The 21571-nt window shown below is 56.6% G+C and overlaps 2 protein-coding genes across 6 annotated transcripts; both read right to left on the bottom strand.

Moving 5' to 3' along the window:
• Positions 1-2792: 2792 nt before the first annotated feature.
• On the bottom strand, positions 2793-10613 carry CYTH2 (cytohesin 2). 5 transcript variants are annotated; one of them, XM_044256978.1, is made up of 13 exons: positions 10457-10613; positions 9462-9609; positions 9306-9372; positions 8231-8349; positions 7105-7185; positions 6472-6584; positions 6238-6386; positions 5673-5784; positions 4135-4137; positions 3784-3860; positions 3404-3475; positions 3151-3305; positions 2793-3069 (listed from the first exon to the last, which is right to left on the bottom strand). In XM_044256978.1, exons 1-13 carry the CDS (start codon positions 10473-10475, stop codon positions 2982-2984), a joined length of 1203 nt encoding a protein of 400 aa, XP_044112913.1. In that variant the 5' UTR covers positions 10476-10613; the 3' UTR covers positions 2793-2981. The 5 variants fall into 5 exon arrangements, with proteins under 5 accessions (XP_044112913.1, XP_044112910.1, XP_044112911.1 ...); XM_044256975.1 differs by lacking the exon at positions 10457-10613 and adding an exon at positions 9908-10084; XM_044256976.1 differs by lacking the exon at positions 4135-4137.
• A 3200-nt stretch (positions 10614-13813) lies between these two features.
• KCNJ14 (potassium inwardly rectifying channel subfamily J member 14) lies at positions 13814-17152 on the bottom strand. The gene is made up of 2 exons (XM_044256980.1): positions 16448-17152; positions 13814-14766 (listed from the first exon to the last, which is right to left on the bottom strand). Exons 1-2 carry the CDS (start codon positions 17150-17152, stop codon positions 14170-14172), a joined length of 1302 nt encoding a protein of 433 aa, XP_044112915.1. The 3' UTR covers positions 13814-14169.
• Between the last annotated feature and the right edge of the window lie 4419 nt (positions 17153-21571).

Genomic DNA, 21571 nt, shown 5'->3' on the forward strand with positions numbered 1-21571 from the left:
GGGTCTGAGGGAAGAGGGGCTGGGGCCCAGGACTCTTGGTTCTGAAGGAGTCCGGGCCTGGAGGTGAGGACTACTGGGTCTGAGGGAGGAGGGGCTGGGGCAAGACTCCTAGGTCTGAGGGAGGAGGACTATATTTTTAGTTCACTGACAGCATCCCTGCTCTGGAGGCTAGAATCCAAGATCAAGATGTCTGCAGGATCTGTTCTTGTGAGCCTGTGAGGGAGAAACTGTACCAGGACTGGCCTCACTTCTAGTGGTCGCCAGCCATCTTTGCTCCTTAATGTGTAAAAGCCTCACCCCAATTCTGCCTTCACCTTCACATGTTTTCTCCCTCCCCCCATGCGTGTGTGTCTGTGGGTCCAAATTTTCTCTTTGTATAAGGACACTAGCCATATTGGATTAGTGCCTATATTAATGACCTCATCCATCTTACCAGATTTTATCTGCAATGATCTGATTTCTAAATAAGACCACATTCTGAGGTACCGGGGTTTAGGACTTCAACATACTGATCTCAGGCTGATATGATTCAACCTGTAACAAAGGGGCTAGGGATTTGGGGTTCTGGGAGAGGTGGGAGCCGGCAGCTAGAATCCTCAGTCTTTGGGAAGGAGATGGATTTGGGGCAAAACTGAAGGACGATTTTGAGGTGACGAGTCTGGTTTGAATGTCCCACAGGCAATTGCAGCTTAAGTTGGCCAAACCAGAGCCACCAATCCCTACTCCCCAGCCCCACAATTCCCTCCAACCATCTCGATCAATGGCATTTTCACTCGTTGCTCGAGCCAGAATTCCAGAGTTGGTCCGACACTCAGCAAATCCTGTGGGTGCCCCTTCCCGGGTCCACTTCTCTCCATGACCTCAGCCCCAGGGTAAAACTGCACTGCGTTCTATCCTCCCTGCAGCTGCCCCCACTCCTTTCCAAATTATTCTCTTGCAGCAGCCAGAGGCCCCTCCTACGGGCTCAATTCAAATACGTCATTTGCCTTCTTCACACCCTTGGATGGTTTCCATCAACTAAAAATACATCCAAAGTCCCTCCCATGGCAGATCGGGCTCCAAATGATCAGGCTTGTGCATCCCCTTTGACTCCCCTCTCTTACTAACTTCCCTCCTTCATCATACCATACAAGCCTGCTGTCCATTAACTCCAACACACCATACCTTTTCCTGCCTCTGCTCCTACTGTTCCCTGTGCCTGCAATGCCCTTCCAGGGTACCTCTGCGAGCCGACTACTCTCCCTGCTAGTGGACATTCAGGACCTATGGGTTTACTCCCCGGAGGTGGACAGGATAGGATGAGGTAGTGGTGGGACCCTGTGTGTATCCAGAGACCTCCTTTCTCCTTGAGCTGATGACTCCCACTTCCCTGGAATGTTTGGAGTTGGGAATCCCATATTCTCATTTGGGAACTCCACTACCCATCCGTGCCTGGGAGTTCAAGTGCCCAGGGCCTCTTTGCCCAACCAGCACACAAGTGTAGGAAACTGGGCTAAGTAAGGAACACCCCACCCCAACCCCCCTCACTGGAGCCTTAGGAAACTGCAACTCCCAGAAGGCCTCCAGACTGGCTCTCCCACTGGTGGGGGCAGCCAGCCCTGCACAGCTTGCTGGGAATTGTAGTTCAAGGCTCCTGCAGGGAGAGGAGCCCACCTTCGAGGACAGCAGTGTTGCTAGTGCGCGTGGAGCAGGTCAATGCCTGTGGCCAAGGGCAGAGCCAGGATTTCCACTTCACCAGGAGCACTCAATTAGTGCTTCCACCCTTTGAAGACAGCTTGGGGGAGGGAGGAAATGCAACTGCCCCCCCCCCAACCACACACAACCTGCAGCGGCAGGCCTGTTTCAACCTAATGCAGTCTGGTCCCAGGGCCTGCCCAATGTCGGGGTTTCTCGCACTCAAGCCTCCATGGCAGATTTGGGTGCGGGAGAGTGACGAGGGGGTCTCCCGTCTTGCCAACCCCCCCCCCCCGATCTCTGTGCCTTTGTTCTTTGGGGATGCCAAGTGTATCCCAAGCTGGATGGCCAGGAGGAACAGGCCTGGCCCTGGGGTTCAGGGGTATCCCATCCCTCAAGTATTTGCTCTCAAGGAAAAGACCTCCCACTTCCAAGGCTGATTCCCAGGACAGGAGCAGTACCACAGGTTCCCAGCTGCTGGTTGAGAACTGCACTCGTTGGCCCCCCAGTTCTCCACCCCCACCAACCACTCCCACCCAGCCCTCCTCTGACACCAGCTGCCTCTTGCCCAGCCCCAGGGGACAGCTCTTGGGCTCTTTTCTGGGCTCCTCTGCCCAATGTGCTCCTGAAGCAAGCCCCCCCCACAGCTCAACCCACTCTCTTAGTTCTTGCTTGCAAAGCACTGGCCCGCTCACAATCCCATCAGCTCAGAGCTGCAGGCCCTCTGGGAGCACCAGCCGGCTGAGGGGCCCCCGCCTGGGTTTGGCTTGTCAAGGCGTGTCTGGAACGAAGGCTAGGCCTTGCCCCAGGACCTCTGCCCGCCCACTAGCTCAATACCATGCAATTCTAACCACACCACCTGCTGCCCCGTGAAACCTCCCCTTTATTCCAGCCTTTATTCCTGCAGGCTTGGGGGGTGGGGGTGGGGGCAAAGGGGCGGACATGGGAGGCCCCCACTGGGCTGCAGTGTCCCCAGCATCCATCCCTCACACGCCCAGACAACCCCCAATAGAGACCAGTGCTCCCGGCCCTGCTAGTGCACAGACAGCCCTGCAGGCTACAAGGCTGAGCCCCTCCGCCCTGTCAAACCCGAGAAAGGAGGGGTCCCAGGCCACAAGTGGTTAAATAATTAATAAGATTACCAATGGTGTGTTAATTACAAACAACGAGAGAGGAGCTAGAGGTGGTGAATTTTCCAAACAGAGAACCAGGATTGGAGAACCAGAATCCGCAGCCCCGGGGCCCAGGGGTCCGGCCACCCGGGTGGGGCAGCTCCGTAATAAATAACGGGGTTGGGGGGCAGGGGGTCAGGGCTGCTCCTGCTTCTTCTTGACGGAAATCCGCTTCTTCCTTGCTGCCAGCATCTCATAGAAGGGGTCCACGCTCACGGCGGCCCTGCAGAAGGGAGGTTCTCAGGGTGAGGGCCAAGCACCCAGACCCCGCCCACTGCCCAAGGACCCTGGAGCCCTGGCTCACTGGATGGACTTGATCCACTCCTCCTTCTCCTCCTGGGTTGGGGCCGAGATCCGGTAAACCATGTGGTTCCCCTCAACCACCCGGCCGTCCGCCTCAGTTTTACAGGCTTTGATGAGCTGCCCCTTGTTGTTGGGGATGTAAAGCTCAAAGCAGTTCTGGGGAGACACGAGAGCAGAAGAACAGTGGGTAAGAGTGGCCCCAGGACCAGAGGCCGCCCCCACCGCAGCAGGCTGGGGTACAGAGAGGGCCTTACCGGTTTTCGGGGGTCATCTACTTCTCGGATGCTCAGGTTCTCCAGGGGGATAATTCCACGGGGTTCCTTGTCCTGAAGGAAAAAGTAGCACAGGACTCAGACTCCCCAGCCCTCGCCCAGCCCCTCCTCTGGAACCCCAGCACTGTCTGTGGTTTGAGCCACCAACTCGTGGTACTTTGTCCCAGTAGCCCTAGTGCACGGATACAGCCCTCCTCCCTCAGACCCAGAAGTCCAGACCCTCAACTCCCTCCTCCCTCAGACCCAGGAGTCCTGGCCCCCAGCCGCCTTCTCCCTCAGACCTGGGTCCAGACCCTCAACGCCCTCCTCCATCAGACCTGGGAGTCCTGGCCCCCAGCCCCTCCACCAGGCCCTGCCCTCACCGTGGTATACTCAAAATAGTAGAGGCAGTTGTCTGTGAGGATGAACCAGCGGCGCTTCCACGTCTTCACCCGGCCCCCTGAAAGGGAAGGGGTGGGAGGGGGCCTGGGCTCAACAGGGGGACAGGGCCTCTGGGAGGGCAGGGAGGGCACCGAGAGGCAGAGTGAGCGCAGGGAAGGCGGGGCTGGCGGGGCTAAGAACAAAGCAATGCGTGGGAAGACAGACAAGCAGGGACAGGCTGGTTTTGGGGCCCCAGGATCTCGCCCACCCCACTTCCTAACCCTGTCAGTCAGCCCGGGAGAGCCCCCTCCCCCAATGTCAGGTCAGGGAGCAAGGATGGGCAGCGTACCTACCTCCTGGGGCAGACAGCGAGAAAGCAGGCAGGACCAGGCGAGGAGAAGGGAAGGCAGAAGAATGGGGTGCCCCCAGAAGCCGCAGGCCACAGAAACAGGGGGGCAAGGGCCAGAAAGCACAGGGGGTGGGACAGAAACAGAGATAGAGATGGAAACAGCAGAGAGGAACATGCAGAGATGGAGGGAGAGAGGGAGGGAGGGGGGAAGAGAGGGAAGAAAACCAGTTACATCGACATGACCCTCTCCCTCCCAGGGAGGCCCTATATCAGTGCCTGGCTCCAGCCTGTCCCCTCGGGATAGGTCCTCAGCCAGGAAGGCCCCCCAATGCCACAGTAAAGAGGTCTTCCCCCCCACTCAAGTTATCACAAAGGGAGAGGACAAACCCTGCCCACACTCCCGGCTGCTTGGCCCAAGGTGGCTGGGCCACCTCTTGCCCTCTCTGGACTCCAGCCCACAGACCCACTTGTGCCCACACCTTCCTACTTCAACATGACCTGCTTTTGGGCTCCTTGACCATGACAGCAACAATGGCCACCATTAAGCATCCTTGTGAACATGGCCGCCAACCACCCCCCACCACCACCACTGGTCCCCCTCAGCCTCTGGAGGAGGAGGTGCCTTTCTACCTGTCCCTGACCGACGCTGTCCACGAAGAACAGAAAGCTACACTCAGGGTCAGAGATCTGGCGCCGAGGCCACCCCAGCTCTGTGGCTGCTGCTGGACAGCGACTGAGCCTCAATGTCCCCACTCCAGAAAATGGGAAGCATCCCTACAGACGGAAAGGTCTGCAGAGAACTAGTTCCTGGGGCCTGCTTGCTGCTTCTCTGCCCTCTCCCTGGGCACCGGAAGCCTTGGCCCCGGGGTCAGCGCCGTGGCCCTGGAGCAGCTGTCCGCTGCCTTGGGGCTCAGAAGCCGTGGTGAGCACTCCCACGGCGCCTACCATTACCACGCAGGGCTCCAGGCCAGTGGCTCTCAACTTCAGCTGCCCTGGAAGGCGGCTGGGGAGCTTTCAGCATGACTGACAGCCCATCCCGCCCTAGAAATCCCAGCTCCGGGAGGCTGCGGCTTGGCCGTCGGGGTTTTAAAAGCTCCCCAGGGAAATGTCCCGTGAACCCAAGGATGAGAACCCCTCTAATCCTCAGATAACCCCCACAGAAGGGGCACTTGCCTGACCCCTGCTGACTTATCTAGAATCTGCCGGATCCCTGTGTTTCTGGGGGAATCGGCCCCACCCCCACCCCATTCCACCCCCGCAGGGACTCTGTGTTCATAAGCACAGAGCCTGGCAATTATTCAGTGCTCCCTAACGCCTACCCTGTACCCACAAATATTTAGGGGGCCCTCTATGCCTGAGCTCGGGCCCGGAGCACCGACCTCATCTTGTTTTTGGCCCTGATTTGCAGATGTGGCAACTGGAGGTTCAGAGAGGTCAAATCATTTGCCTAAGATCACACAGCAGGTGCGCATGGCCAACGAGAACCTGGGACTCCTCACTTTCCCCTGCAGAGGCTGCCAGCGGGGTCAGGAGGGGACGTACCCAGCTTAAGGAGCCAGCCCTCCCGATCCGGGTTGAAGAAGGTGTGGGTCAGGTCATTCCCGTCATCCTCAGGAATCTTGAAGGGCTCGTTTCGGATGCTGTCGTAGAGGTTCTGAGGGGCGAGGATGCAGTCAGCATCTCCAGGCCCCAGGGACCCTCCTGGGGTGACCTGGTCATGGTTGGGGGGGCCCCAACAGCCAGAGAGGCAATGAGACCAATGGGACCAGGGGAGGAGTGGTCCAGGGAGAAGGCAGAAGGATGGAGGGAGCCCCAGGAGAGGAGAAGAGATGCAGAGTAGCAGTGGCCAGCAGAGTTCTCAAGACAGACAGACAGATGGAGAATCAGACACACTTAGACCCCGAGGGCCAGAGAGAAACGGGAAAGAGAAACAAGAGAGATGAAGACTGAGGGAGGCCCAGAAAAGAGAGAGAGAAAAGAAATGGGACATGTTGGCACGACTGCACTGGCCAGCTTGGGCACCAGGAGACCTACGGGGAGGGCCTGCGGCAGGGAGGGGGACAGCACTGGGTAGGGGGTCTGTGGGGAGGGGAAAAGGGGGCCTGACCCTGAGCAGCTCCTCGGGCAGGTCCCCACCCTCGTTGATGCCCCGGTTCATGGCCACGAAGCGCTCCAGGCCCGGCTTGTCCCGGACGTTGGGATTGTGAAGGCTCGTGTTCAGCATAATCACAGCGAAGGACAGCACATAGCACGTGTCTGCAGCGGACAGTCAGGTGGTGATGACACAGGCAGGTGGGGCCCTGGCTCCTCCTTCCCAAAGCCCCCGAGGCCAGGCCCCCACCTGTGGACTGGAAGACCCCGGGGTTGCACAGGCAGTATCGCTGGGCAAAGGCTTCCATCATCCGGTCAATCTTCTGGGCCTCTCCGGGGAGGCGGAAGCTCCAGAGAAACTGCCTGCGTTAGAGAGGAGCTGGGTGCAGGCGCCACGTCTGGCAGAAGCCCCTCGCTGCTCTCTGTCCCCGTGTCAGGAAGCAGCCAGTAACAGCCTTATGGCCTCAGCAGCTATCTCAGGTATGGCTCCACACTGACCCATGAGCACTGGCCGAGGGACTTTTGGTGGATTTATACAGGAAAAAAAAAAAACACAACAAAAAACCCCAAACCCCCTCTTTCCTAGGTTTGCTAAACAAGTCTGCCAGGGACTTCTGTTGCCACGTGACAGGTGAGTCTACAGAGAGCAATGCCAAAACAGTGGCAAGGACAACCCAAAGCTAGAGAAAATGGACCTTCTGACACCACTTGAGCACCTGGATATAGCTATGCCTGAAGGAGGCCCTACCACGGACTTCTATGTTACGTGAGACAGTCAATCCCTTGATCTTTGTTTCTGTTTTTACTCTGAGTGGGTTCATCAGTTGTAAAGAGCGAGCCCTGACAGGTACATTCCTGCCTCCCAACCCCATCCCTCTCTCACCTGAGGGCCTGCACCAGATTGAGGTCAGTAAACTCGTGCAGGTCCACAAAGGCATGGAGCACTGCCAGGTTCAGCTCTTCCCTGGGAGGGCAGAAAGATACAGAGTCATGCACAGGAAAGAGTCTGGGGAGGCTGGAGCAGGAGCGGACACGAAGCAAACACTGGGGCAGAGTCTCTGCCCCTGGGGTGGGTGGAAATTTGAGCCTGGCCCCATCACAGGCCTGGCACCGGGACAGGAACACTCAGAACACACTCTTGGGAGGACCATCTGCTACACGATCACCACCGGTCTAGCGAACCTTCGTGGTCGAGAGAAGCACAGCAAACACATGCTCCACCCACTATCATCTCTCTGATGGCCCTTCGGCAGATGTCCAGAGATGGTCCCTGTGCACCCCAGCTGTCCACAGAACAGTCCCCACCATACCAGCTGTCCCCGGATGGCCCCTGGACATCTACAGAGGGCTACCCACCTCCCCCACCGATGTCCAGACAGTCCCCACACAGACTAGATATTCCTGAAACACTCCCCACGCACCCCAGGTGTCCAGAGGGTCCCCCAGACATCTCCAGGTGTCCATACAATCCCCATGATCCCCAGACAACCAGCGAGCCCTAATACAAGTCAGATGTCCAGAAGGTTCCACACATTCCAGATGTCTACACAATCCCTATGCTACCCAGACATCCCGCTGGTCCCACGCACCTCAGATGTTCAGATCACCCCTGATGTCCATAGACAATCCTCATGCCCCAGACGTCCATGGATCCCCGTGTCCCCGAGGACCCCCATACTCCCTAGCTGTCTATGTGGTTACCACGCTTAGAAGCTGTCTACAGGATTCTCACCACCCCCCAATTCTCACAGCTGTTCTCTGCTGTCCCAGACCTAAATGGATGGGCCTCAACTTTCCAGGGGTCCGCAGATTCCCATGCCCCCCAGATGGTCACAGGCAGCCCCAGGTTCCCCCAGATGGTCCCAGGATTCCACCGACCCCTTCAGAGGTCCGCTCTGTCACAATCCAGTCAGAGGGCTGATCCACCCGGGCCTCTCCTTGGGAGAAGAGGTGGGCGGGAAGGGCAGGAGCAGGGTGCAAGGGACTGTGGGAACTGGGTGGGGTCTCACCTCTCCCCCAGGTAGTCCCCGATGGCTGTCTTGTTCAGGCCCTCGCCCTTGTACAGGAAGCGGGCGATCTCCTCGGGTGTGTTCTGCAGAAGTTCATTCTCCACCAAGAACTGGATCCCCTGGTGGGTGGGGGCCGGGTCTCAGCCCCGACAGCCAGAAAGCTCCCCCAACTGCGGCCTCCCCAGGGACCTCAGCATCCACACCCACCCCCACTCTCAACAGAACTCGGCCAGGTTCTGTCTTCAGGCTTCACCCAGGTACTTAAGTACCACCCCTCCCTCCTCAGAGCCTTTGCACTTAACTGCGCCCTCCGCCTCTGCCTGCTGAGTCCCGCACCAGGAGCAGGGTCCGGCAAGGAACGGGAGCCCAGTGAGTTTGTTGAACGTCTGATAAACTACAGCTGCCCATCGAGGCCTGTGAGTGCCAAGCCGCAGGCTGGATAGGGCCTTCTGGGGCTTGGTCTGTGCCATGAAAGCTATATCGACTCTGGAGTGCGGTACCCACGTCTAGGGGCTCGCTGAGGCCAAGGAAAGGTCAAGCCCACTCTGGTGCTCCAGAGCTGCCCAGCACAGGGGCAGGCCTGAGACAGCATCAGAGAGCGGGAACGACCAGATAAACAAACATCGCTCTCCACCTGGTGAACACAGACTCGACCTTCAAACCGGACCTGACTGTCCTCTCCCTCCAGGAAGCCCTCCCTCACTTCCCGAGGCTCCCCCAGGAGGGTCCACAGCCTGGCTGCTCTCTGAAGTGGCCCTAGTCAACCCTCCCTTGCGCATGTCACCGTTCGAGTTCCCTCTCAGTGTTCAAGCTCCTCCTGAGACTCTAGGTGGCCCCATAAGAGGGTCCAGAAATAGGAAGAGAGCCTCCCCCACAGAGGACACAGACCGCATGGGCAAAGGTCAGGAGGCTGGAACGCCTGGTGAGTGGTCAGAGACCAAATGGACAGCCAGTATCTGAATCCGTGGATTAGGACCCCATCTATCCACCTTAAGCATGCTTCTGGAATCTAAAGTTGCCAGAGCCCCCTGCCTGGATGTCTGCCTGATGGATCCCAGCCCTGTGGCCCAAGCACCTTCTTGGGATCCATGTTGAACTTCTTCCTGCCCATCGCCATCTTCCGGTTCCGCTGCAAGGTCTTACTGCAGGAGAGAACAGGGGAGGGAGGCTCAATGCCGGGGCAGCCCTGGCCTGGCCCCATAACCCCCAAGTTCCCCACCCCAGCCCTCACCTGCCCTCATTGGCCTCCAGACCCTCCACCTCGCTCATGGCTTCACTGAGCTCCTCCCGCAGACGCTGGATCTCCACCAGCAGCTCCTGCTTCCGCCGCCGGATGTTCTCCAGCTCCATCCGCTCCTCCGGAGTCAGGTCTGGGGGCTCTGAGGGTAGGGTCAGGGGTTGGAGGTCAGTTCTGGGGACTGGGAGCCAAGATTCTTGCAATCTGGGGGAGGACAGGGCTGGGGCGGGCAGGACTAGGTTGGAGGGGAGGGCCTCCACTGTCTGCTGGAAGAAGAGGCTGGGGGGTGGCGTGGATCTAGATTTCTCAGTCCAGAGCACGAAGGGCTGTGGATCTAGACTCTAAGTTCTGGGGGAGGAGAGGGAGCTAGGGGTCAGGACTTAGGACTCCTAAGTCTGAGGGACAAGGGGGCTGGGAGCCCGAGCTGCTGGGTCCATTACTTGGAAGGGGGCTGGGGCCTTGGTTTTCGGCCTCCATTCTTGGCGAGGTAACTGGGAGCTTGGGTGTCCGGACTCCTGGGTCCATGAAAAGTAACTACGGCTGGCAAAGCCTGACAGCTTGGAAGAGTTGGGGCAGGGGGCGGGGCATCGAAGGTCCCCGCCCACGCCTTAGCGGGATCGCTGCGGCCCCCAAGATTCCTCCCCACCCAAGCGCCCCAGAAGCCCCCCTCGCGGCTCCCAGCAGGCACTGGGCTCGCCCAGCCTTTCCAGCGGGAATGGTTCCGCCCCGGCCTCGCCTCCGTCGCTCCATCCCGCCCCCTCCCGCCGCCACCGGAAACAGGCTCGGCCCAAACAATGGCCTGGAACGCCCTGCTCTCGGGCCCCGCCGGAAGCCCGTCTCGCGCTCCACAAAAGGTAGTCGACGACGGGGCCGAAGGACGCCGCGCGCCGCGCGCCGGGAGGGATGTTCGCGGGGGAACGTTCGCGGCGGAACGCTCGCGGCGGAACGCTCGATCCCCTCCCAGCCGGCCCCGCCCCTCTCTGACCTACCATAGACACCGTCCTCCATGGCGGCTAGGAAGGCCCGCGGGGAGTCCGGGGCGGTCCCGCCGGTCGGGCCTGGATCCGCGTTGGCCCGCGGGCTCGGATGAGCCCGCTCAAACGCCCCGGGAGCCACCGCCGCCTCCTCAGCGCCAGTCCTCAGCGCTGAAAAGACTCTCCCTTCGCCTCCCAACCGCCCCGCCAATAGGGACCGCCCCTCGTTTTGACACTGTCCAATCCACGGAGGGTCCTCTCGTCTGCTCCGCCCCCGAACCCGAAGTATCGTCCTCCAGGGCCAATAGGCACACAAGGAGCAGACGTAGCCCTGTCCGGCTGGAGGTAGACGGTCTGTGGGGCCAATCGGAGTGCGACTAGGGAGCCGGGCCCCTCCTCCGAAACAATAGAAGGCATTTGGCTGGTGTGCCCGCCAATGAGAAGGCTCGGAAAGGAGTTGCATGAAGGTGGGACTATGCGCGAGCAGAGAGGATTGCGCCTGCTCCAGGGCACTGGGAGGCTGCTAGTCCAGTCCAGCCCCGCCTCTAGTCCTAGGTTGCTGGGGAGCGGTACTTTGTTAGTCTCGTTGCCAGGGGGCGGCGCCACAACTGTCGGCTGTTTCCGGGAGCGACACCTCCTCTGCTGGCCAAGCAGGCTTTTGACCGCAGCGGTTGCCAGGCAACTGGGAGCGGCTTTGGCCGGTCTTTTGGCCTCTGTCCTCCCGGTACTGGCCCCTCTGATCTCCAGATCCTTTCCTTAACCCTTCTCAGGACTTTCCCATCCACTTCAGCCTCTTTAGAGTCAGGGAGTGGTGAAACAAAAGACGTATTCTTCTCACGCTATTGGGTGTCTGTCATGGAGAATGGGACATTAGGGAAAGGCCAAATACAGCGAAGGCTCCGCCTCCCTGGCGTCTTCTGCCTCTCAGGGTCCTCCCCTCTCCCTCAAACTACCCCCGCCTTTTAGGATCCCCCCCCCCATAACAACTCCCTTTACTCAACGTCCTTGCACCTCTCTGGTTCCTTCCTCACTCTCAAAATCCTTTCCTTCCTCTGTGACTCCCCTCACTTCAGGTACCTCCTCTTCTTAAACTCTTCCCTCCCCTCGGAGTCCCCCCATATAGGATGCCCTTCTCTCCCCTCCCCGTTCCCTAACCCCAGCCTCTGATTTCCATTCCTTGCAGAAAAAGCAGATGCAGGCAGCTGGCCAGGATAGCGTACCTGGGCATCCCTGTCCTGGGGGGCTTCCCTAACTGGGTCTCAGGTGGTGTCTGGGCCTTGTCCTCATTTGCTGTCCCTGGGCTAGGCAGGTGGGGGACAGATTCAGGGCCAGGACCTGGTTAAGCTGACAGATTAGACACGGAGCCTCTTAATCTCTCCCTGACCTTTATGAGTGGCCCGGGCCTTGTCCTCCCCAGTGGAAAGCTAGGCTGTGCCAGCTTTGCCCCACTCTCTTTGCTTCCAAACAGAACGCTTTTCCTGTCCCTTCACCCCCAATTTAACATCCTTCTCCATGCCTGTGTTTCCAGTACCCCCGTCCCTACCCAGACACCTGCTCTGGGAGAACTGCTAGCTAATTAATCCCATCCGGTTATTAAGGGGGGATTTTGAAGGATAAAGGGAGGTGGAGAAGCCAGATCCGGGGACCTGGGCTGCTGCAGCCTTCGGGCAAGCTAATGGGCAATGACAGTGCCTACCCGCAGTCCTGGGACACGGGTGGGAATGTGTCCTCCTCCCTGGCACTGGCTCCTTCTGCAGTTGGCTCCCAGCCTGCTGGGCACTTAGATAGGAGTATGGTGTGGGCTGAAGGACAGGTGTGATGAGCCATCCGCAGAAGGACACTCAGACACACCAACAGAGGCCCCAGTGATTTAATCTGGGGCACAATTCTCCCCTGAACACATACTTTCTCCTGGCATTCAGACCTACCTTCTCCTTTCCCTACCCCCTAACCTGGACTGGGGCCCTTAGCCACAGCCCACACTACCCCTTGCCTGCTGCGTTGTTCACACATCCAAGTTCAGAGCTGGCCTTCAAGAGCGTCTCCTGTCCTGGTTACCCCTGGAAGGCCATGCCTTCCAGCACCAGGGAAAGCTGGGAAATGTATAGGACCCTCACGCCTGCCTCCAGCTGTCGCCTTCAATGAAGTGAGAAATCATCCTGGTGGAAGGGTCCTTGAAGAACTTCAAGTTCGAGTGCTCCATTTTTACAGATGGGGAGATTGAGGCAAGAAAGAGGGGAATGATTAGCTCAAAACCACGCAGCAAGTTGTTGCAGAGTTGGGATTTAGAGCAAAGCTTCCTGGATCCTCATAAGGGACTCCATTTCAATTAGCTCATACTCAGTTTCTAACCCTTTTGTATGAACCACAGGAAAATATAGATAGATATCTGTATTTATATTATATATATAATACACATATGTGTAACATCTTTAAGAAATAGACACACATTGCTAGGTGTAGGATTCCAGAGCATCATTGACCCATCAGCCTTGGGCCTCTCTTTCCCTTGCCCAACGACCAGCCCTGTTATCTACAGGGTCTTGTCTGGGCTCTCCCTTTCTGGGTCAGCCCAGAAATGCTGCCAATCAAGTCCCAAGTCCCCCTCCCAGAACTGCCAAGTTCTAGGTGCTGCTTAGACCTTCCAGGTTTTAATAATGGACAACCCTGGATCCCTGGAGCCTTGATTCCTTTTGGCATTACAGAACCACAAAAAAATCATCAAGATTCTCAACTCCACTGGGCAAACTGGAACCGGCCAATCTCAGCCATCTAGCATCACCTCTCCTTCCTTGACTCTGTGATCAATCTAGAGCCACAGAATCCTGATTCCTTTGGACATTCTAGAATGGCACTTTTTAAAAAAACCACCATGGGTCATAAAGAAGCACTGATTATCCCCTGGACCCATGGACCCAAACCCCTTGGTTTGATGTTCTACGGCTAGTGGCCTGGAGTTATCTAATATCAAGAACTCCCAAGCTGTCGCTGTTGCGCTTCCAGACCCACAGACACTGTTTGTGCATTCTAGAAACATGACTCTTTAGCTTCCTCAGTAGCTCAACATTCTAATCAACGTGTTCTAGAACCACCAGTGCTTGCCTCTGTGGCCAATCCAGATTCACAGAATCTTAACTCTTGGGCCTTCTGAAACCACAAGTTCTTTTCTTGACCTGCCTTCAACAATCTTTGTCATTGGTTAATAAAGATCATCTTGAATTCTTGGGGCATTCCATAACCTTCCCTCCTTATGTGGTCTAGGAAAAAAAATGATTTGCTACTTGGTTAGCTGAGGCAAGAAGCAACAGTCCCTTGAATCTTGGGTCAATCCAGACCTACACACTCTTAATCTCATTGCTGTACCTGGAGGCAGTATATACCACTGATTCCTGACCCTGCTCAACAACCCAACCCAGCAACATAGAAGAATCTAGAACCACAAGTCCTTGCCTCTTGGGTGGTCTGGAATTCTGGATCTTGAAGCTCTGGAGAGACTCAGGAATCAGGCTGATAAAGGGGTCTCAGGAAGGAGCACGGACAGCAGAGAGATTAAGATCCAGTATGTCTGTGGTGGGTCCACTGCGCATGGCAGAACTTCACCAGCTAATAATTTACCCAGCAGGCTTGTCGGTCTTGGGAAACACCTGCTCCCATCCCAGGAGAGGGCCTGAACTCTCCATCTTGCTATTTCTGGGAAGGGGGTACAAATAGGAGGACACCAGCTGGCATCATGGGGGTAGGGTCAGTGCGAGGGTTGGTGTTAGTACTTGGGGGCTGGCAGTCCCATCTTCTGCCTCCACCCCATCCCCCTCCTTGGCCTCCTCTTCCTCCTCTTCCTCCTGGCAGCAGCTCAGCGCAAGTTCATTCTCATAACAAAACGCAGCCAGAGAGCCGGGGAAACTGGACTTGGGGCTGTGGGAGGCCCGTTCGGCCTGTTCATCCAACTCCTTGGCGCTGCAGACCGGTGTCCCTGGGACCTCGTAAGTGCGGTGGAAGTGGCGATAGTCAACCTCATACTGGGAGCCGCGCTGGAAGAGGACTGGCTCAAAACGATGGCCCCAGAGCAGCTCACCAGGGAGGTAGGAGGAGCGACACTGTGTGGTCATGGCCGTGGCCTCAACCATGCCCTCGAGAATGACCACCAGCTCAAAGTCAGCCCGGGCCAGCTCGGCACGTCCTAGTTCATAGAGAGGACTGGCAGAGTCAATCTCGTGCACGATGGTGATGGGAGACACGAGGAAGATTCGATCGGTGCCGCCGTCAAAGCCCACGTCCACGTCCTGGTGATCCAGTGGTATGTACTCGCCCTCTGGGGTCACACGAGGCTGCAGCAAGAGGGGAGGGTCCAAAGACAGCCCACAGGGAGCACAGAGATGAATGGAGACAGACATGATGAGAGAATGGAATGGAGATGCCAAGGATGGGGGAGCAGAAAGAGGCAGGGGTGGTGGGGTGAGAACATGGACCCAGAGAGAGGGGAATGGAGGCCCAGAGAGAGGAGGATGGAGGCCCAGAGAAAGTGGGGGGACAGAACCAGAGGTAAAGAGTGAGGGACAGAGACTCAGAGGGTTTGGGGATAGAGATGCAAGAGGGGCAGAATGATTGGCATCGAGTAGCAGAAATCAGCAAGGCAGAGACAGAAGTTAAAGAGAGAACAGAAGGGAAGAGTCATGTGCAAGCAGCAATTGGAGGAGGAGGAGAGGGACAGAAAAATGGTTTTCAATATATGGCCACAGAGGGATAAATAAGCATGACAACCTAGGTCCCACACTCCATATTCTACCACAGCCTCAGGCTAGCCCCTGGGGCACTACCCAGGGGCTAGCCTGGGGGCAACCCAACTACAAGACTCTCTGTCCCACTGTGTGTTTGTGTGTGTGTGTGTGTGTGTGTGTGTGTGTGTGTGTATGGCGGGGTGGGGACAATGCAGTCCTCAGGCCAGATATTGGTAGTTTTCCACCTACAACCCTCCATTGGTTCCACAGGCAAGCTCCCAAGCCATGTCAGCGCCCCACAGACTCCCGGAAGAGAGAGTATCTCTCCTATTCATGAATCTTAGTCATGAATCCAGAAGGAGCCCCCAGATGCTGCTGGGAGTTGTAGCTCCCACCACCATCCTGTCCTCCCTTTCACCAAACTCCACCCTCACCCCAGGGTTCTTAAGTATCTCTACCTGGGCAAGGACAACTACTGCCCCAGGCTTTGGGCGGTTTGATTACAATTCTAGAGAAACACTAAGGCGTCTTCTTTGGGGTACCAGAGGGAGCTGCTACCCCAGGCGCCAATGGGGGTCATAGTTGTTTTGACTGTCTTGGCAATACGGTACAATTCAAGGGTGTTTTCCAGCCCTGTACTCCCCTGAGCAGGAGGCTGGTGAGGCCGGCTGGGCCACTGAGAACTGCCTTCCACAGCTCTTCTGCAGGTGTGACCTGCACCCCATCCTTGGGCTTACATCTCCCACAATCCCATGGGCCTAGCCTCAAGTCATAGGCCCCTCTAGTTACTGCTCTGTGGGCTGTGAGTGTAAAGCCAGCTGTGGTTTACAGCCACCCACAAAATGACATCATTGGCTCAGACCCTCCCTTCCTAACGGGTACCCTGCCCACAGAAGCTTCTGGGAATTGTAGTTCAGAGCCTTTACAGGCCAGGTGCGGTCTCCACAGGTCTCGATATCCCACAACCCCATTGGGGGTCCATCCTCAAGCCACACGAAGTTCTTTATGTCTCAAGATCTGTTTCAAGCCAAGGTCTCCAGTTAGCACTGGTCACAGATCTCTCTCTTGGGTTTCCACCTCCTATAACTGATCCAGGAAGGAGCCTTGGGCCACAATGGGGACGAGAGGTTTCCTGCCCACGTGACTGCTGGGAATCGTAGTCCACGTGCCAGCCAGGCCAGCCGCACACTACCTGCCCAACCTCACTCTCAGGCCTACATCTCCCACCATTCTCCTCCCCTCCCCCCGCGGCGGGCCCCAGGGCGGGCCCTTCCACCCCGACGGCTCCCACCTGCAGCAGCTGGGCCCGCACGTGCGCCTCGACCAGGTGGCTGCGACGGAGGTTACCGACGCGCCACATGAGGCAGAGGCGGCGGTCGCGCAGCGCCACGACGGCGTTCTCGCTAAACACGAGCGTCTCGTTGCGCTTCTTAGGCTTGGCCATCTTGGCCATGACGGCGCCCACGACGAAGGCGTCGAGCACGCAGCCGGCGATGCACTGCAGCACCACGGCGGCCACGGCGGCCGGGCACTCCTCGGTGACGCTGCGCACGCCGTAGCCGATGGACGTCTGCGTCTCCAGCGCGAAGAGGAAGGCGGCCAGGAAGCTGGCCACCTGCGAGAAGCAGGGCGCCGCCGGCGGCGGGGCGGCCAGGTCGCCGTGCAGCGAGGCTATGAGCCAGAAGGCCAGGCCGAAGAGCAGCCAGGAGGCGAGGAAGGAGCAGGAGAAGAGCAGGCACATCCAGCGCCAGCGCACGTCCACGCACGTGGTGAACAGGTCGCTCAGGTAGCGCGCGCCCTGGCCGCCCAGGTTCACGAAGCGCACGTTGCAGTGCCCGTCCTTCTTGACGAAGCGCCCGCGGCGCCGCCCAGCCGGCGACGGCGCCCACCCGTTGCGGCACAGCCCCGGCCCGGCCTCCTCTTCCTCATCGCCGGCGCGGCCCTCCCTGGGCTCCCGGGCGCCGCTAAGGCGGCGCAGGGCCCTGGCCAGGCCCATTGGGCGGGGGCACCCCCTCCACTTGTCCTAGTGGGGGGCGGGCGCCCCGAACCTGCGGAAACGAGAAGTGGGCAGCCACATCAGGGGGGCGCCGGGAAGGGTGGGCTCCTCGGCCAGGCGTGTTCCCTGGGCCGTGGTGGCCTCATCTGGCAAATGGGTGGCTCATTACTCACCCTGAAAGGCGGAACAGTTCAGCATCGAGGACAATGATAGGGGACGCTTGCATGGCAACAGCAGCAACAAAGTCATAGCTGTGACAATATGATAGCAAGCACCACAGTAATGAGAGCAGACATCCGTACTATGCCAGACACTGTTGGGAGCCCCTGACATGAATTTACATAGTTGAGTCTGACACCTATCTTATAGATGAGAAAACAAGTACAAAACGTTTAACTTGCCCAAGGTTGGAGCTGAGTAAACTAGGATTTGAGTGTCACCAACCCAGAGTCCACAGAGTGGTGACTGTTTCTCAACATGGAATCCGCATGGAGAGAGGGGCCAGGGCTCTCCATCACCTATGGCTCAAAGGCAGGTTCAGGAAGCAGAAGCAGCAAAAGGAAAAATGGTGGATGAATTTGAACTTGATCAAAATTAAGAACTTTTTTTAAAAAAAGATCTTATTTATTTGAGGGAGAATGAGTGAGAGAGAGCATGAGAGAGGAGGTCAGAGGGAGAAGCAGACTCCCCAAGGAGCTGGGAGCCCGAGGCGGGACGAGATCCTGGAAGTCCCGGATCATGACCTGAACTGAAGGCAGTCGCTCAACCAACTGAGCCACCCAGGTGCCCCCCAAATTAAGAGCTTTTAAAAAAATGATTTTATTTATTTGACAGAGAGCTCACAATTAAAGGGGCAGGCAGAGAGAGAGGGGGAAGCAGGCTCCCCGCCAAGCAGAGAGCTTGATGCAGGGCTCAATCCCAGGACCCTGAGACCAGGACCTGAGCCGAAGGCAGAGGCTTAACCCCCTGAGCTACCCATGTGCCCCCAAATTAAGAACTTCTGAGGGGTCCATGGCTGGCTCAGTCCCTCCAGCGTGGGGTTGTCAGTTCAAGCCCCAGACTGGGTATAGAGATGGCTTAAAAATAAAATCTTTAAAAGAAAAATAAAAGCTCTTGTGCTTCAAAGGACACTATCAAGAAAGTGAAAAGATGGACACCTGGGTGGCTCAGTGGGTTGAAGCCTCTGCCTTCAGCTCAGGTCATGATTCCAGGATCCTAGAATCGAGCCCCACATTGGGCTCTTTTCTCAGCAGGGTGCTTGCTTCCCCCATCTCTCTGCCTGCACTCTGCCTACTTCTGATTTCTCTCTCTGACAAATAAATAAAAAATCTTAAAAAAAAAAAGAAAGTGAAAAGACAACCCACCAATGGGAGAAAATAATTGCAAATTATATATGTAAGAAGCTGTCATCTAAAATATCTAAACAGGGGCACCTGGATGGCTCAGTCAGTTACGCACCTGCCTTCAGCTCAGGTCATGATCTCAGGGTCCTGGGATCAAGTCCCACATCCGGCTCCCTGCTCAGTGCAGAGTCTGCTTCTCTGTCTCCCTCTGCCCCTCACTGGTGCTTGCTCTCTCTCAAATAAAGTTTTAAAAATCTTAGAAAATATATTTAAACACCCCTTACAACTCAACAGTAAAAAGACACCACAATTTAAAAGTAAGCAAAGGAGGGGCACCTGGGTGGCTCAGTCGGTTAAGCGTCCAACTGTTGGTCTCAGCTCAGGTTGTGATCTCAAGTCCTGAGTTTGAGTCCTGTGTTAGGCTCCATGCTCGGTGCAGATTCTGCTTAAGACTCCCTCTCCCGGGGCGCCTGGGTGGCTCAGTGTGTTAAGCCGCTGCCTTCGGCTCAGGTCATGATCTCAGGGTCCTGGGATCGAGTCCCGCATCGGGCTCTCTGCTGAGCGGAGAGCCTGCTTCCTCCTCTCTCTCTCTGCCTGCCTCTCTGCCTACTTGTGATCTCTCTCTGTCAAATAAACAAATAAAATCTTTAAAAAAAAAAAAAAAAGACTCCCTCTCCCTCTGTCCCTCCCTCCTGTCCTCTCTGTGTCTCTCTCTCTCAAACCAACCAATCAATCTCTGAAAAAAAAAATAGGCAAAGGATCTGAAAAGACATTTGTCTAAGAAGGATTTACAGGTAGCCAATAAGATGAGCACATAAAGTATCTAAAGGGTTGCTCCACGTGGTCAGCCGTCAGGGGAACGCAAATCAAAAGGACAATGAGACTTGGGAAGAGGAGTTGGGCATCCGCTCAGGACAAAACAAACATCCACACAGACCGCTTGTTCACAGATCTTCCTGACAGTGTTATTTGAGATCGCCAGCAGATGGACACAACCTGAGGAGCCATCAGTTGATGAATGAATAGCGAAACATGATCTATGCACACAGTGACATACTACCCAGCTAGGAAATGTGCTGACACACCACAACATGGATGAACCTTGAAAGCATCATGCTAAGGAAGCCCAATACAGAAGACCACATGTTGGGAAATCTGGGTAACTCAAGTGGGTGAAGCATTTGACTCTTGGTTTTGGCTCAGGTCTGACCTCAGGGTCATGAGAGTAAGCCCTGTGTCAGGCTCCGCATTGAGTGTAGCGTCTGTTAAGACCCTCCCACCACATAGTGTATACTTTCATTTATATGTCCAGATGGGCAAGTCTGTACATTGAGCTCCCCTGGGGCTGGGGTGGGGGAGTGATAGCTGGAGGACACGCTGGGGTGATGAAAATGATCGAAAACTGATTGTGGTACAACTCCATGAAAACACTAAAAAACACTGAATTGTACACTTCAGTGTATCAGTTGTATTTTATCTGAATTATATGTATTTCTTCAAATTTTAAATTATCTCTACACCCAACTGCGGGGCTCAAACTCATGACCTTGAGATCAAGAGCTGCACACTCCACTGAGGCAGCCAGGTGCCCCCTTTTCAAACTTCTATTTCAATGAACTGTCACAAAAATTCCAAACAAAAACCCAAAAAAGAGCCAACCCAAGCTCTGTCCTGCATCTCAGGTCTTGGGCAAATCTTTCTAAGCAGTTTTTTTCAACTATAAAATGGGGCAAAATTAGACTTCTTCAAGGTCAGGGTCTCCCAGTTATCTGGATCCAGGGCCCCGGTCCTGGCTCAGTGGATGACCCACCGTATGCCCTGGGACCACTGGCTTCCTTTCCTGGAGTCTGGCTCTAGAAAGAGTCTGCGCTTTTGAATCCAAGCTCTGATGCTTCCTGACTATGGGACTGGTGGCAAGTCACATCCCTGCCTGAGCCCTGGCTCCCTCCTCTGGGAATTGGAATCGCCACTGCTCACAGGGTAAAGGAAGGGAAACTGCGGGGCAGGGACCCAGGGACTTCGTCACCCCGCACCCTAGCAGCTGTGGAGGTGGCTAGGTTAGATGTGGCAGTCCCACCACTATTTACCAAGTGCCTATGTATGTGTGGCCCCTGGGTCACACTCTGGGACCCCCATGAGCTCCTAGGCAGGGCCTGGGACGCTCAAACTGAGAGAGATGTTAGTCAATGTCAAGTCCAGCACCAGTGGGTTCTGCACTGCCCTCCCCCCCGCCCCCCGACAACGGAGTGCTGCACCTGCTGTCCATACCACCTGGATGGCTCTGACTGTTGACTCTAAGGAAGCAAAGTGGCAGCTGAGGTCAGAGTGGACAGGGCCTCGCTGTGCTGAACATCAACCACGTGCCCCCACCTTGACTCTTTTCTCACCTTCAACAACCCTGGGAGATGGGCGAGCATTCTTCCCGAGAGGGGTTAAGTGAAGCTGATGCTGGAGGGGCCACGTTTGAATCCAACCTCTGAGCTCCGTGTTTGCAGCCCTCTCCCACCCAGAAGCCACTGCTACACGTTGGTCCCATCAGCAACCACTGACACGGTAGGGGAGGTTCGTGCCAGGCTGGGTCTGTTCACTGGTCTCTAACCACAATCTTGGATGTGGTGGTGGGTGGGCTTTGTTTTTCACAGTAAAGCAAACTGAGGCCCTGATGTCCCTTCTTTTTCTCAGGCTCCCATCCAGGTTTCTCAGCTGCCAAAGCCTGAGCGACAACCCACGGACAACCTAATCAGAGCACTCCTGCTCCCTGAGCACCTACTGTGTCCCTGACCTTGCATGAGCTCAGGGATGCCTGCAGCCCACCCACTGGACTCCGCCAGACCCCACTGCTCACCTCACCTCAACTGTCCTGGACGCCAGGAGATCAAGATCACCACCCCACTTCACAGGTCCGGAGAGGGCTCCGCGACCTGGCCAGACCCATGCAGTGCCGAGGGTGGGGTGCCGGTTTGGGTCCTGAGCCTTTCCAATGCAGGACTCTGCCTCATAAATTCCCCCCTCAGCCCTGTGAGGCAGAAGTGGCTGTGGCCATTTCACAAAGTCAATGGGGGCCTTCACCTCCAGG

Source organism: Neovison vison, chromosome 7 (assembly GCF_020171115.1).
Source record: "Neovison vison isolate M4711 chromosome 7, ASM_NN_V1, whole genome shotgun sequence".
NCBI classification, from domain to species: domain Eukaryota; kingdom Metazoa; phylum Chordata; class Mammalia; order Carnivora; family Mustelidae; genus Neogale; species Neogale vison.